Raw genomic sequence first — 12471 nt, forward strand, 5'->3', positions numbered from 1 at the left:
TGTGGAATAAACCTATTTGTAAATTTTACTTATTTTAGGATGGCAGTATAACACATCAGATTTCTAGGCCTAATCCTCCAAATTTTGGTCCAGGCTTTGTCAGTAAGTATGAATCTAATAAGTTATGTGTTCTCTGGGGATTGCTTGTTTGCGCTATATTTGTGTTCTTCTAAACAAACAAACAAAATTGGAGTTAGTGTAGATGTGTTATTTTAAGTCTAAGTGCCCTCATCTTTTATGGAACATCCCTGCCCTATTAGAAATCTGTTTCTGAAGGCATGTGTTTTCATTGCTCTTTTTCTCTGTGCATGAAGAATTCTAGTTAGAGATCGATATTTTAATACAGAAAAACCGTCTTCCCCATTCTCTTCAATACTGTTGTTGCTATTTTTATGTATAGATTGGGCACTTTACAATCTGTAGAATTAAACCACTTCTTGTTCTAATGACTGTCTGCCTAAGTGACAAGGACACTAAATGGGAACAACGAAGGGAATAGGCTTAGAAATAAGTTGGGTTAGCAGCATGGTGTGAAGGTCAAGGATGCAGGATGCCACGGAATCCTTTCTAGTTATCTTCAGGGGTCCCAAGGTGGTTCAGGATAGTGTTTAAAGTTCTCCCCAAACTGAACCTTTCTGAAATCTTCAGACTGTTTAGCTAACTTTTTTTTCACCATTATTTTTCATTTTGCTCACCTCTGCTCTCCTGGTTCCAGAAACCAGAAAGGCTTTCCTTGCGGTAGGTCTCATTCTACCAGAAGCAGAACTTCTGAAATCTTGTGAAAAAGCCTGTTCTTGAAAAATGCCCTTCAAATTTAGTAGACTAGATTTCAAGTTCATACATGTACTGGAACTTCTGGGTTTAGGAACAAACCCAAAGTCTGGCCTTTTGAAATTAACCCCTGCATTTAATCATAATTATAATTTGAGTACATATATGCATTAAAAACAAGTATACTGCTATAACCAACTGGCTTTTTCTGGCTTTACTGTGCCCATTGGCTTTGGTTGGATTCTTACTGTATGACAATATTCTGTTATCATTGATGTAATTTTTCAGCTAATGTCCTTCTTGGAATTGTATTTATTCATTTCTTTGTCTTATAGTGAGTCAAAAGGTATATTTTGAATTTTACTACCATAAGATGACTTTTTTTTTTGTTTTTGGGATTTGGCATCAGTGACGTAAAGTGCCCTTAAAGAATAAAGAAGGAATATTGGTACAAAATGAAGAGATATAACTATTTGGGGAGATATTTATGACAGTCATAAAAGTAGAAAAGATTTTACCTGGTTAATAATTATTCCATACCTTTGCTTATTTATAGAAATATAAATTACAAAATTCATAAAAGTTAGCAATGTTTTTAACTTACGTATTTCCTTTATGAAACATAGACTTCATGTTGGTCCCCTCTGAAAGAGTTTAGGTTCCCTTCCGCAAAGTTTAGGGTATTTTTTCACTTTTAAGAAATAAGAAAACCTTATAAGCTTAGGAAAATTAGCATGGGAAATGATACCTAATCCATGCTCTGGTGATAATGTATACCCAACTTTGTTTCTTCAAAACAAAACATTTCTAAAAAATGTCTTTAAAAAAACCAAAATTATTTACATTCTGTAAAGTTGAATTAATAACAATACATATATAACTTAATAGATAGTATGGCATGTGGGTTAGAGAAAAGCATTCCATTAGATAAAAGTCTTCTGTTTTTCAAAGATTGGATTTATAGTATTTCTGAGTATGAAGTTAACGCTGTACTAGGAACATGCATATTTCGCTTTCCTCAAATAAATGTTTTTCTAAAGTCTCCTATTTGATAAAGTTAAATTATGGTCTAATATTTAGTATTATGTTTTAATGACACCTATTACAAGACAAGGTCATGGTAAAACTGCATTTCCTTACAAAATGGATTTGTATAACTTTTACATTGTTGGATCCTTTAGAAAATTAACACAGATGAATTTTTCATTTTTTCCTTAGATGATTCACAGCGTAAGCAGTATGAAGAATGGCTTCAGGAGACCCAACAGCTTCTTCAGATGCAGCAGAAGTATCTTGAAGAACAAATTGGTGCACACAGAAAATCTAAGAAAGCCCTTTCAGCAAAACAACGTACTGCCAAGAAAGCTGGGCGTGAATTTCCAGAAGAGGATGCAGAACAACTCAAGCATGTTACCGAACAGCAAAGCATGGTTCAGAAACAGCTAGAACAGGTAATGTGAAGTATTCTGGTTATTCTTTTTCATATGGGGTGTTTTTATTATTTCTTCTCAATATTTTGGTTTTATTTTATTTTATTTTATTTTTAAAGATTTTATTTATTTATTTATTTGAGAGAGAGAGAAACAGCATGAGAGGGGATAGGGTCAGAGGGAGAAGCAGGCTCCCCGCCGAGCCGGGAGCTTGATGCGGGACTCGATCCCAGGACTCCAGGATCATGACCTGAGCCGAAGGCAGTCGCTTAACCAACTGAGCCACCCAGGCGCCCCTCAATATTTTGTTTTAAAATACATTGGTATATCTTATGTAAAAGACACATTCCTGAAAAATGAAACCTTTTTTTTTTTTTTTTAAGATTTTATTTATTTATTAGAGAGAGAGAGAGAGTGCACGAGCACAAGCGGGGTGGGAGGGAAGGGTAAAGGGAAAGGGAGAAGCAGAATCCCCGCTGAGCAGGGAGCTTGGCGCTGGGCTTAATCCTAGGACCCCGAGATCATGACCTGAGCTGAAGGCAGATGCTTAACCCTCTGAACCACCCAGGTGTCCCAAATGAAACCATTTTGCTATTACCTTCCATTATAAACCAGATGTTTCTCAAAATGCTTATACTGAAATAATAATTATACTTAAAAAGAAGTAAAATTTAAACTTTTATTTAAAGTAAAACATTAGAAGTGTTCAAAATGGGTTAAGAGCCCACTCCTAGTAATTACCCAAGTGAATTAAAAACTTAGGTTCACATACAAACCTGTATACAAATATTTATAGCCACTCTACTCATATAGTCACCAAAAACTGGGAACACTCAGGTATCCTTCAGTGATGAATAGTTAGACAAATTCTGGTATGTCCATACACTGAAATAGTGCACAGCAATTAAAAAAAACAAACTATTGATATAGAATAACCTGGACGGATCTCAAGAGCCTTATGCTGAGTGAAAGAAGCTAATTCTGGAAGGTTATATACAGATTCCACTTATATAACATTCTTGAAATCACAAAATTGTAAGGATGGACAATGTTTAGTGGTTGCCAGGGCTTAGGGATGGGGGAAGGAGGGTTTGGCTATAAGTGGGTGGCATGAGGACACTTTTTGGGGGTGACAGAGCTCTTCTGAATCTTGACTGTGGTGATGGCTACTCTAATCTCTAAATGTCAGTTTTACTTTTTATCAATTTTAATTTTTTAAAGAAAATTGAGAAGTAATCCAAATGTTAATAGTAGAAAAGGAGGAGTTCAGAGTAGATTGACTTAATAAAACTTGGAGTACTGTCAGTGTAGTGAAGACTCTGGTAAACATACTCAAGTATGTTGTCTTATTTAACCTTCTCTACAACTTCTGAAGAAGCTAGTATTGTCACTGTCTTACACAACAAGAGTCTCTTGAGTCCTCACAGAGGTAGGTGACATGTTCGCTCCTAGCTGATTCTCAGTTGGGTTTTTTTTGGTTCAGATGTCTCATTTCCAAGCCATAGCAACCACAATAATGTTCCAACAGTAAGGTGATTGTAATGTAATCCCTATTGTTTAAAACTACGACAGTTCTGGAATGAGATGGTTCTTCTCTCTAAATTTACTCTATGGGTCCATGTTTGTTGTGAGTGAAATTCTTTTAATGGTAGGTATTTCCTGCTAAATAATTTTAGCACTTTTATTGCCTGCTGGTGTCTTTCTATAAATTCCTTATGATGAGGGCCTGGCTTTTGCATACCCATGGATCAAATCCTATTTAGAAGCTAATACTGTACTTGGAAAATGGAACACATCATCTGTTACTGTATAGTTGCCAACAATCCAGTGTAATCCCATTAAGATAAGCAGCTGATAACATGTTTTAAAGTATTTTAAAATGTCATGGGAAAGGCATGGATGACCCCCTTTCTGTATTCCTAATACTTGTACTCCTGCTTCACCAGTCCCATGGTAATCCCTCAGTTCCAGCCAGGCACCTGGTCAGGAAAGAAGAAAATTAGATAGTTCTACAGCCACTGGAGACCCACCAAAACCATATTATGTGCAGAGAACATAACATGCTAGTTGTCTGGGAAACTGAAGAAAATAAGTTGAAAAACCATTAGAGCTGCTGGCCTCAGTGTACTAGTATAATATACATCTCAAATTGGATGGTTACAGAGGACACAGGTAACACCGGGCATCACCTTCTCCCCTTCCTGAGCAAGGTGCATCCTAAGGACATGGGTTGCATCTTTATTGATATTTGTCCGTAGCATCTGGTACATTGTGGTGGCACAAGGGTTTTTGGAATGAATTAATGGACACGAGTCAGTCATTATATTAGGAACTATTTCAAATATTACCTCAGAGTTTTGTATATTTTTTAGAAATTATAATTTGAGTATGTGATCCCTTAAATTCGAAGAGTTTCACCAATCTAGTCTTTTTAACTGGGAGGCGGGGTGGTGTACCTGCTAGTATTTCATCTTGTTTTAATATCTTTTGTGATTTTTGTATACTTAAGAAATGAAAACTTGTGGGGCGCCTGGGTGGCTCAGTTGGTTAAGTGACTGCCTTCGGCTCAGGTCATGATCCTGGAGTCCCGGGATCGAGTCCCGCATCGGGCTCCCTGCTTGGCGGGGAGTCTGCTTCTCCCTCTGACCCTCTTCCCTCTCATGCTCTCTGTCTCTCATTCTCTCTGTCTCAAATAAATAAATAAAAAATCTTAAAAAAAAAAAAAGAAATGAAAACTTGTTTTAAATGGTTCAAATTTGAGTTAAATCTTGGTTATTCTGACCTTGTGTATTAATGTAACTTCTAAGACAGGTCAGTTTGCTGATTCCTGTGTAGCCTTTGTTTATTGTCCTATTTTACTTTTTGATGTGTAGCTTAAATAGTTTATGACTTTCGTGGTAAGGTTTTTAAAGTATTTATTTCAGAAAAATATATTTCGAATTTGTTTTTGGTATATCATATGTAAAGAAGTTTTACAAATGATTTAGGAAGATTCTGTTGTTAAAAAGATCCGCAGTCTTTCGTTAGTGCTTATCGATCCAGTTTTTTTTCTTTTTTTTGCCACTGCCTGAGCAAAATACTTTTGCGTCCGCAAGATCTGCCGCATATATAACCCCCACCGTAATCATCAGCCGGTGATCTAGTTTGATACCTGCGGTATAAATAAGTGAGTAAGCCTGACTTTTTGATTCCAGATCCGTAAGCAGCAGAAGGAGCATGCCGAGTTGATTGAAGATTATCGGATCAAGCAGCAGCAGTGCGCCATGGCCCCGCCTTCCGTGATGCCAGGTGTCCAGCCGCAGCCGCCCCTGGTCCCAGGTGCCACGGCACCTGCCATGAGCCAGCCCAGCTTCCCCTTGGTGCCACAGCAGCTGCAGCACCAGCAGCACACAGCGGTCGTTGCGGGGCAGTCCAGCCCTGCTAGGATGCCGAGTGGACCTGGCTGGCAGCCTTCCAGTGCTCCTGCCCACCTCCCCCTCAATCCTGCTAGGATTCAGCCTCCCGTGGCCCCGTTACCAATAAGAACTTGCACGCCAGCACCAGGGACGGTGTCTAGTGCAAATCCACAGAGTGGACCACCACCACGGGTGGAATTTGATGACAATAACCCCTTCAGTGAAAGTTTCCAGGAGCGGGAACGAAAGGAACGTTTACGAGAACAGCAGGAAAGACAACGAATCCAGCTCATGCAAGAGGTAGACCGACAGAGAGCTCTGCAGCAGGGGGTGGGGATGCAGCCGCACGGCTCGCTGCGCTCCCAGATTCCGTTCTACAGTTCTGAGCTGCCTTGTGACTTCCCCCAGCCTCCCAGGCCCCTTCAGCAGTCTCCACAGCACCAACAGCAAATGGGGCAGGGCTCACAGCCGCAGAGTATGCAACAGGGGTCTATTAATTCCCCTCCCGCCCAGACTTTCATGCAAACCAGTGAGCGAAGGCAGATAGGACCTCCCTCCTTCGTTCCTGATTCACCATCGATTCCGGGTGGAAGCCCAAATTTCCATTCTGTCAAGCAGGTACATGGAGGTCTTTCTGGGGCCAGCTTCCAGCAGTCCCCAGTGAGGCCTCCTTTTACACCTGCTTTACCTGCAGCACCTGCAGTCGCTAACAGCAGTCTCCCTTGTGGCCAAGACCCTGCAGCAACCCATGGACAAAGTTATCCAGGATCAGCCCAGTCTCTCATCCAGTTGTATTCCGACATAATCCCAGAAGAAAAAGGGAAAAAGAAAAGAACAAGAAAGAAGAAGAAAGATGAGGATGTGGAATCCACCAGGGCGCCATCCACCCCCCACTCAGATATAACTGCTCCACCGACCCCGAGTATCTCAGAAACTACCTCCACACCTACAGTGAACACGCCTGGCGAGCTTCCTCCGCAAGTCGAACCCGAGTCAGCGGAGCCTGTCTGCCCGTCAGCTCCCAACACGGCAGCCGGCCAGCTATGTACAGAATTGGAAAACAAGCTGCCCCACAGTGATTTATCACAGGGAACTCCAAATCCACAGACTTATGCAAACCCAGAGGCGGAGAAGCTGTCCATGGAGACCCCTGCCCCAGCTGAGGAGGTCAAACTAGAGGCGGCTGAGGCGCAGCAGTGCCCGGGCCAAGATGGGCCTGAGCCCGAGGAACAGACAGGCAGTAAGGCCGAAGAAAGAGTGGTGGCTGGTCCTGTCTCCTCAGGGCAGAGTCCTCCCCAGTCTGCTGGGGCCCCGGCTCCCAAGGGAGATGCGGGCAATGAGCTTCTGAAGCATCTGCTGAAAAATAAGAAATCATCTTCCCTTGTCAGTCAAAAACCTGAAGGCAGCTTTTCTTCAGAAGACGACTGTACAAAGGATAACAAACTAGTTGAGAGGCAGAACCCAGTCGAAGGATTGGTAAGTGTGCTCCCTGAAAACTACAACTTCCTTGTCTCCCCTTCGTTTTCAATTACAGTTAAGCCGATTAGTGCCAACCACGATACTAATTTCAACAAGATTTTGCAACTTTTTACTCTAAAGGACAAATTCTAATTTTGCTGTTTCTACCTCTGAGGAGCCCATGTTTTGACTCATACCCATAACCCATATTAAGTCATAATTTGTTTACTTTTTCTTCAAAAATCAAAGACATGTACTAATGCATTTAATATGTAACACGTGCCTGTCAGCTGATTATTACCACATTGAGCTGATCTAACTAAGGCAAAAAGTGAATGTCTGTGTATCTTTATTGCAAATCAGTATGCAGTTTCCATTAACCTCTTCGAAGTACAGAAGACAGCTCCTGCACTCGCTAATACCCGGGGGGACTCGCCTCTCGGGTAACCCGTGTTGGGAATCCATTGTGTTGCAGTGTATTAATACTTGATTTTATACAAATGGAATCTTATACTATTTTATCTTTATGGTTTTCCTTGTGTCAATATTCTCCCTTTTTAAGATACAAAACATTGAGTTTGCTTTTTTGTTTTTTCATTTTTTTTTTGTTTGAAGAGGTTCTTTGAAAATATACCTTTACAAGATTCCATCCCCTGCATTTCAGTGAACTTCCCTGAGCTATTCCCAGACTGGGGTTTCCAGGTTGTAAGGTTGGTCTGCTTGAATGCTCGTGCTTCCTTACTGGCGTATTCCTAAAGCTTTCCCTGTAGTGCTTCTCAGTTGGGATTGTACAGTTTTCATTTCTTAATTGAATGGGGTGAAGTGGTATATTTCGCTCAGATTTTCAATTTTAAGGTTGCTAATGAAGCTGTTCTTTTAGCAAAAGTGTTGTCTTACTCTTTGTTTTCTCTTAGTTGTGTGTTTGACCATTTTGGAGAGATTGAGTGCTGGAGTGATAGAGTCCGGTAACTTGTAAACTCCAGTGGTAATATTTCTTCAGTCATATTTGTCGCCACCAAATATGCCCAGTCTCTAACCACTTTCTCCACTGCATTCTGTCCCCCTAGGAATACTGAGCTATTTGCAATCCCCTTGCAGGTCTTTCTGATCTCACCACATGCTGCTGTTTCTGCCTGTTGCTGTCCTTTCTTTTTCACATCTGGCCAACGTCTTCTTTTCTTTTAAAACTCAGTTCTAGAATCATCTTCCCCACACCTTTCTCAGCTCAACCATTCTCAGATGTGTCGATGCCCATGTGCTCACATAGCAGTTTTTATAATGCCACTCAAATAGCTTCTTGAAGGGCATAGGCTGCATCTTGAGCACCTTTGTGTTCTCAGTACTTACTACAGTATTAGCACATAATAAGTACTCAGTGTATGGAATTGAAGTTAAGTCTTAATACTGATGATTATGTTATATAGAGAGGATGTTAGGATAGAAAAAGGAATGAGATCACTTGTATATGTATAAATGTTTGGACTGTGTCACGTATTCTCATATCCATTTAGGAGGGTGGCAAGGGGTCGGGTACCTTATTACTAGGGGTAGTGGTGATGCCTTACCGTATTCCAGGTAGGTATCCTATGCTGAGCATTTACCCGAGGTACTAGTTAGTCATTTGGCAGGAACGGTTATTATCCCCGGTTTACAAATGACGAAATCCGTTTACTTTCTAGTCACACGACAGGCAAAATTATTGTGGCAATAGTTGGATACACCAAGTTTTCCTCCATACTGAGTCTGTTTCTTTACATGTAAGTTGGGGTTAGGAGAAGAGCACCTTCCTAGTTGCTGTGCAGTGAGTGGTAGAGCCTTTTTGGAAAGTTTATGAGGTTCCTACTCTGCCTGCATTAAGTTCATGTGTCATCACTTACCAGGAGGATGGTCTGGGCAGGTTCGGTCCTTTCTGTATCTTGATTTCCTCATCTGTACACAGGAGTAATACTATTCCCTGTTATGTAGGGTTGCTGCAAGGATTAACAGAGTTAAAACACATTCTGCTGATAAAGTCTGGAAAAGGTGCATATCTTTGACCTGCTCATTACGTATTGAGGAATCTGACATAAGGAATATAAAATTCTAAAATACGCAAAGATGTAACCACATGAATAGCTAATGTCCTGTCTGCTAGTAGAGGGAAAAAAATGAGAGAGAGAATTTAAGAGAAAGAAAGTCTAGTACAGTAGTTATTAATTAAATTATTTCTATAAAGCTATATCTGAATGAGTTGTTTTTCCATTTTTTTTGCAGCCACTACAATTTATGCTGTATAAGGATGTTTAATGTCATGGGAAATAATGTCAAGCCACTAAAATAAAAGAATACAAAGTGTCTCCATTGTGTTTTAACACAGTGTATGTAGGCATAGGTAAAAGACTGAACACAGATACATTAAAATGTTAACTTTTTATCTCAGGCAGACATTTGGATGATTTTTAACCTTCGTGCTCTCCTATAATGAGAAGTATTCTTTGAAATGTAGTAATACGTGCTTTTTAGGGTAATTGTGAGGATTAGAGATAACGTCTGCAATGCACTTAAAGTGCTTGACCCAAATGTACTTAATAAGCAACTACATTATTAATCTCATAAGCCAATAAGAAATTCTTAGGTCTTTGCTACTCAGAAGTGCAGCCCTTGGGGATCAGTAGCATTGAGCTTACCTGGGAACTTTTTAAGAAATGCAGAATCTTATTCTCCAGCACAGACTTACCAATCAGAATGTGTTTTTTAATAAGAGCCAATGGAGAGGCGCACAGTTCTAGGCTTGTGGTTCCCAAAACTTTAATATATCAGTATCACCTAAAGGGCTTATTGAAACAAAGGGCACTGAGCCTCACTCCTAGAGTTTCTGATTCAGTAAGTCTGGAGTGGGACCAGGGAATGTGCATCTCTAACCATCCCCAGGTGGTACTCCTTTTGCTGCTCTGGGGACTGCTTTTTGAGAACCATTGATCTCATCCTGGGATGGGTAGTCTGAGCCTGCTTAGACCTTTTACCCTTTCTTTTTTGAGCTTAGGATGGTTTTTACATTTTCAAATGGTTGAAAAAAAAATCTAAGGAAGAATAATATTTCACAACATGTGAGCATTATATGAAATTCAAGTTCAGTGTCCATGAATTTAAAAAGTTTTATTGGACCACGGCCACACTTGTTCATTAATGAATGCTCTATAGTTACTTTGGTGGTAGCAGGGCAGAGTGTTGAGTAGTTATGATAGGTACTGTATGGACTGCAGAGCCTGAAATATTACTGTTTGCCTTTTTACAGAAAAATGTTGCCATGCATGCTCCAAGCCAGTTAGAATAAAACTGGAAACTATAATCTTCAAACCTTCAAAGATTCAGTGCAGAACACATCAAAATAAGTCTAGCAACTGTAGTTACCTATCTAACAAAGTGTAACTGTAAAGTTTAGAAATACTAGCCCCTAAAAAAATTCCCATATTTTTAGATATTGATAGCAGTACCTTTAAGAACCTCTTCAGGGTTCTTAGCCATTAAGTAAAGAGAAAGGTTTAAAAGAAAAGGGGGGGTGGTTATTTGCTAGCATATATGTAGGCCCTTTCATTGACTTTAAGTATAGAGCAGTTATTACTCAATCACATTTGTGATCATGAGCTAATTTTGATGACCAGTGTTGTTTGTTTTTAGTGATCTAACTGTTCCTCTCAGCGAAGGTGCATAGGCTATGGAACTTACCTGTTGTTCTACAGACCTCGTATTTCAACTGTTCCTAAGGGGAACCCAAAATAACTCCCCAAGACCGCAGTGCAGGGGCTGTCACGGCCACCTGGCTAAGAGCACGCCTTCCTCCACAGCTTCCAGAGAGCAGGACCGAGGAGCTCTGGTCTACACTGGCACCCCTGTGGTCCCGCCTGAGGAATAATGCTTGCTCTGAGAGGGAAAGTAGCCACACTTAAGAATTCTGCTCTTTCCTCGAGCTTTGCAGCTTACCAATTTCTGTGCTTGAGAATAATGCTTGGAAAGGGGATGATATTTCAGAAAACAGACCATTTGAGGCCACTGCCTTTCCTCAACTCTTAGTACCCCTGTTAGGAATGTGGGTCCTAGAACGGAACTGGATTAGCATGAACTGCAAAATCCAGCATGTGAATAGTTCACTTATCTCTTAACCTTTCCAATTACATTAGCAAACTTTGGGGGCTCAAATGCAAGGTGGTTTTGGATGTGGCAACAACCAATTGCCAAAAACAGATGGAGGAAGTGAAACCAAGAAACCTCGAAGCAAACGGACTCAGAGGACAGGGGAGAAGGCTGCACCTCGCTCCAAGAAAAGGAAGAAGGATGAAGAGGAGAAACAGGCTATGTACTCCACCACCGACACCTTTACCCACCTAAAGCAGGTGAGTCGCTTAGAGCAGCTCCTTTAAAAAGTCAAGTGAGGCATCAAATGCTTTTTCAACCCTATTAAAACTGAAATTTTCTCTATATTACCATATTTCCTAATTAAAGTAGTTACAAGGATAAATGATGTCTCAACAAGGAGTCTAGTAGACTTCCTAATTGCAAGCAAAACTGCACCATATCCTATTGGCACCCGAAAATGGCAGTAAGATAGATGGATTGGTAGGTGATGGTCAAGATTTACTTGTGTTCAGAAGGAGCAGCCTCAGCACCAAGAAAAACCTGTCTGTGTTACTTGTGACTCTGGATGCAAGGAAATGCAGCTGCCGGTCTCCCTGCAGTAAACTCTATTCTTACACCTTTGTGGTTGTTACAGAAGGTGGGAGACAGCCACTAAGAGTGCCACTGGGGGTACCTGGCCTCCCTTCACGCCCCGATTCTTGCTGAGCAAAGATAAGGAACGTGTTTTTCTTGTTAGATGCCTGGCAGCATCCCTTTAAGACAGATAAGAATAAAGCTCATTTTTAAATATATCCTAGAGATTCTGTGGTCTCTCTCACTTACTTACTCCAGCATTTTGATACTCGAAATTTTTAAGTCTTGTTTTTCTCAAGCCTTATTGGACTAAGTTGCCTTGGGTCTTAGAAAAGTTGCGAAACGCTCTGTTTTGTTGACCGTGTACATTACTCTTCAATGTGTTTTTTAATAGCAGCTCTCTCTGCTCCCTCTAATGGAACCAATCATTGGAGTGAACTTTGCGCACTTTCTTCCTTATGGCAGTGGCCAATTTAATAGTGGGAGCCGACTTCTAGGAACTTTTGGCAGTGCTACCCTTGAAGGGGTTTCGGATTACTATTCTCAGTTGATCTACAAGGTATGTTTCTTCACCAAGGTCTTACCTTGCTTCCTCTTTGGATACCATATCAGAATTGGTAGAGCTTGTCTTGTTTTTCATCTAATCTTCCAAGTTTCATTTAAACTTCATTAGTTTAGCTAAAAGGTGACAATTTCACTGGATGAAGAGTTTCTAACATAAATATTTGTAA

At 40.5% G+C, this 12471-nt stretch overlaps 1 protein-coding gene across 12 annotated transcripts in view; it reads left to right on the forward strand.

Moving 5' to 3' along the window:
• The window catches only part of KMT2C (lysine methyltransferase 2C), a 270063-nt gene that overhangs the window by 236658 nt on the left and 20934 nt on the right, over positions 1-12471 (forward strand). For 10 of the 12 annotated variants that reach the window (XM_064575698.1, XM_064575700.1, XM_064575697.1 and 7 more), the window contains 5 exons: positions 39-102; positions 1990-2222; positions 5396-7072; positions 11212-11424; positions 12135-12299. In XM_064575698.1, coding sequence (XP_064431768.1) covers positions 39-102; positions 1990-2222; positions 5396-7072; positions 11212-11424; positions 12135-12299 — 2352 coding nt within the window. The remainder of the gene's footprint in view (positions 1-38; positions 103-1989; positions 2223-5395; positions 7073-11211; positions 11425-12134; positions 12300-12471) is intronic. The other 2 variants (XM_064575699.1, XM_054505147.2) reach the window with 2 other exon arrangements.

This window comes from Mirounga angustirostris, unplaced genomic scaffold (genome assembly GCF_029215605.1).
Source record: "Mirounga angustirostris isolate CCGP_5_RB_7025 unplaced genomic scaffold, mMirAng1.0.hap1 SCAF_12, whole genome shotgun sequence".
In the NCBI taxonomy this organism is placed as follows: Eukaryota; Metazoa; Chordata; class Mammalia; order Carnivora; family Phocidae; genus Mirounga; species Mirounga angustirostris.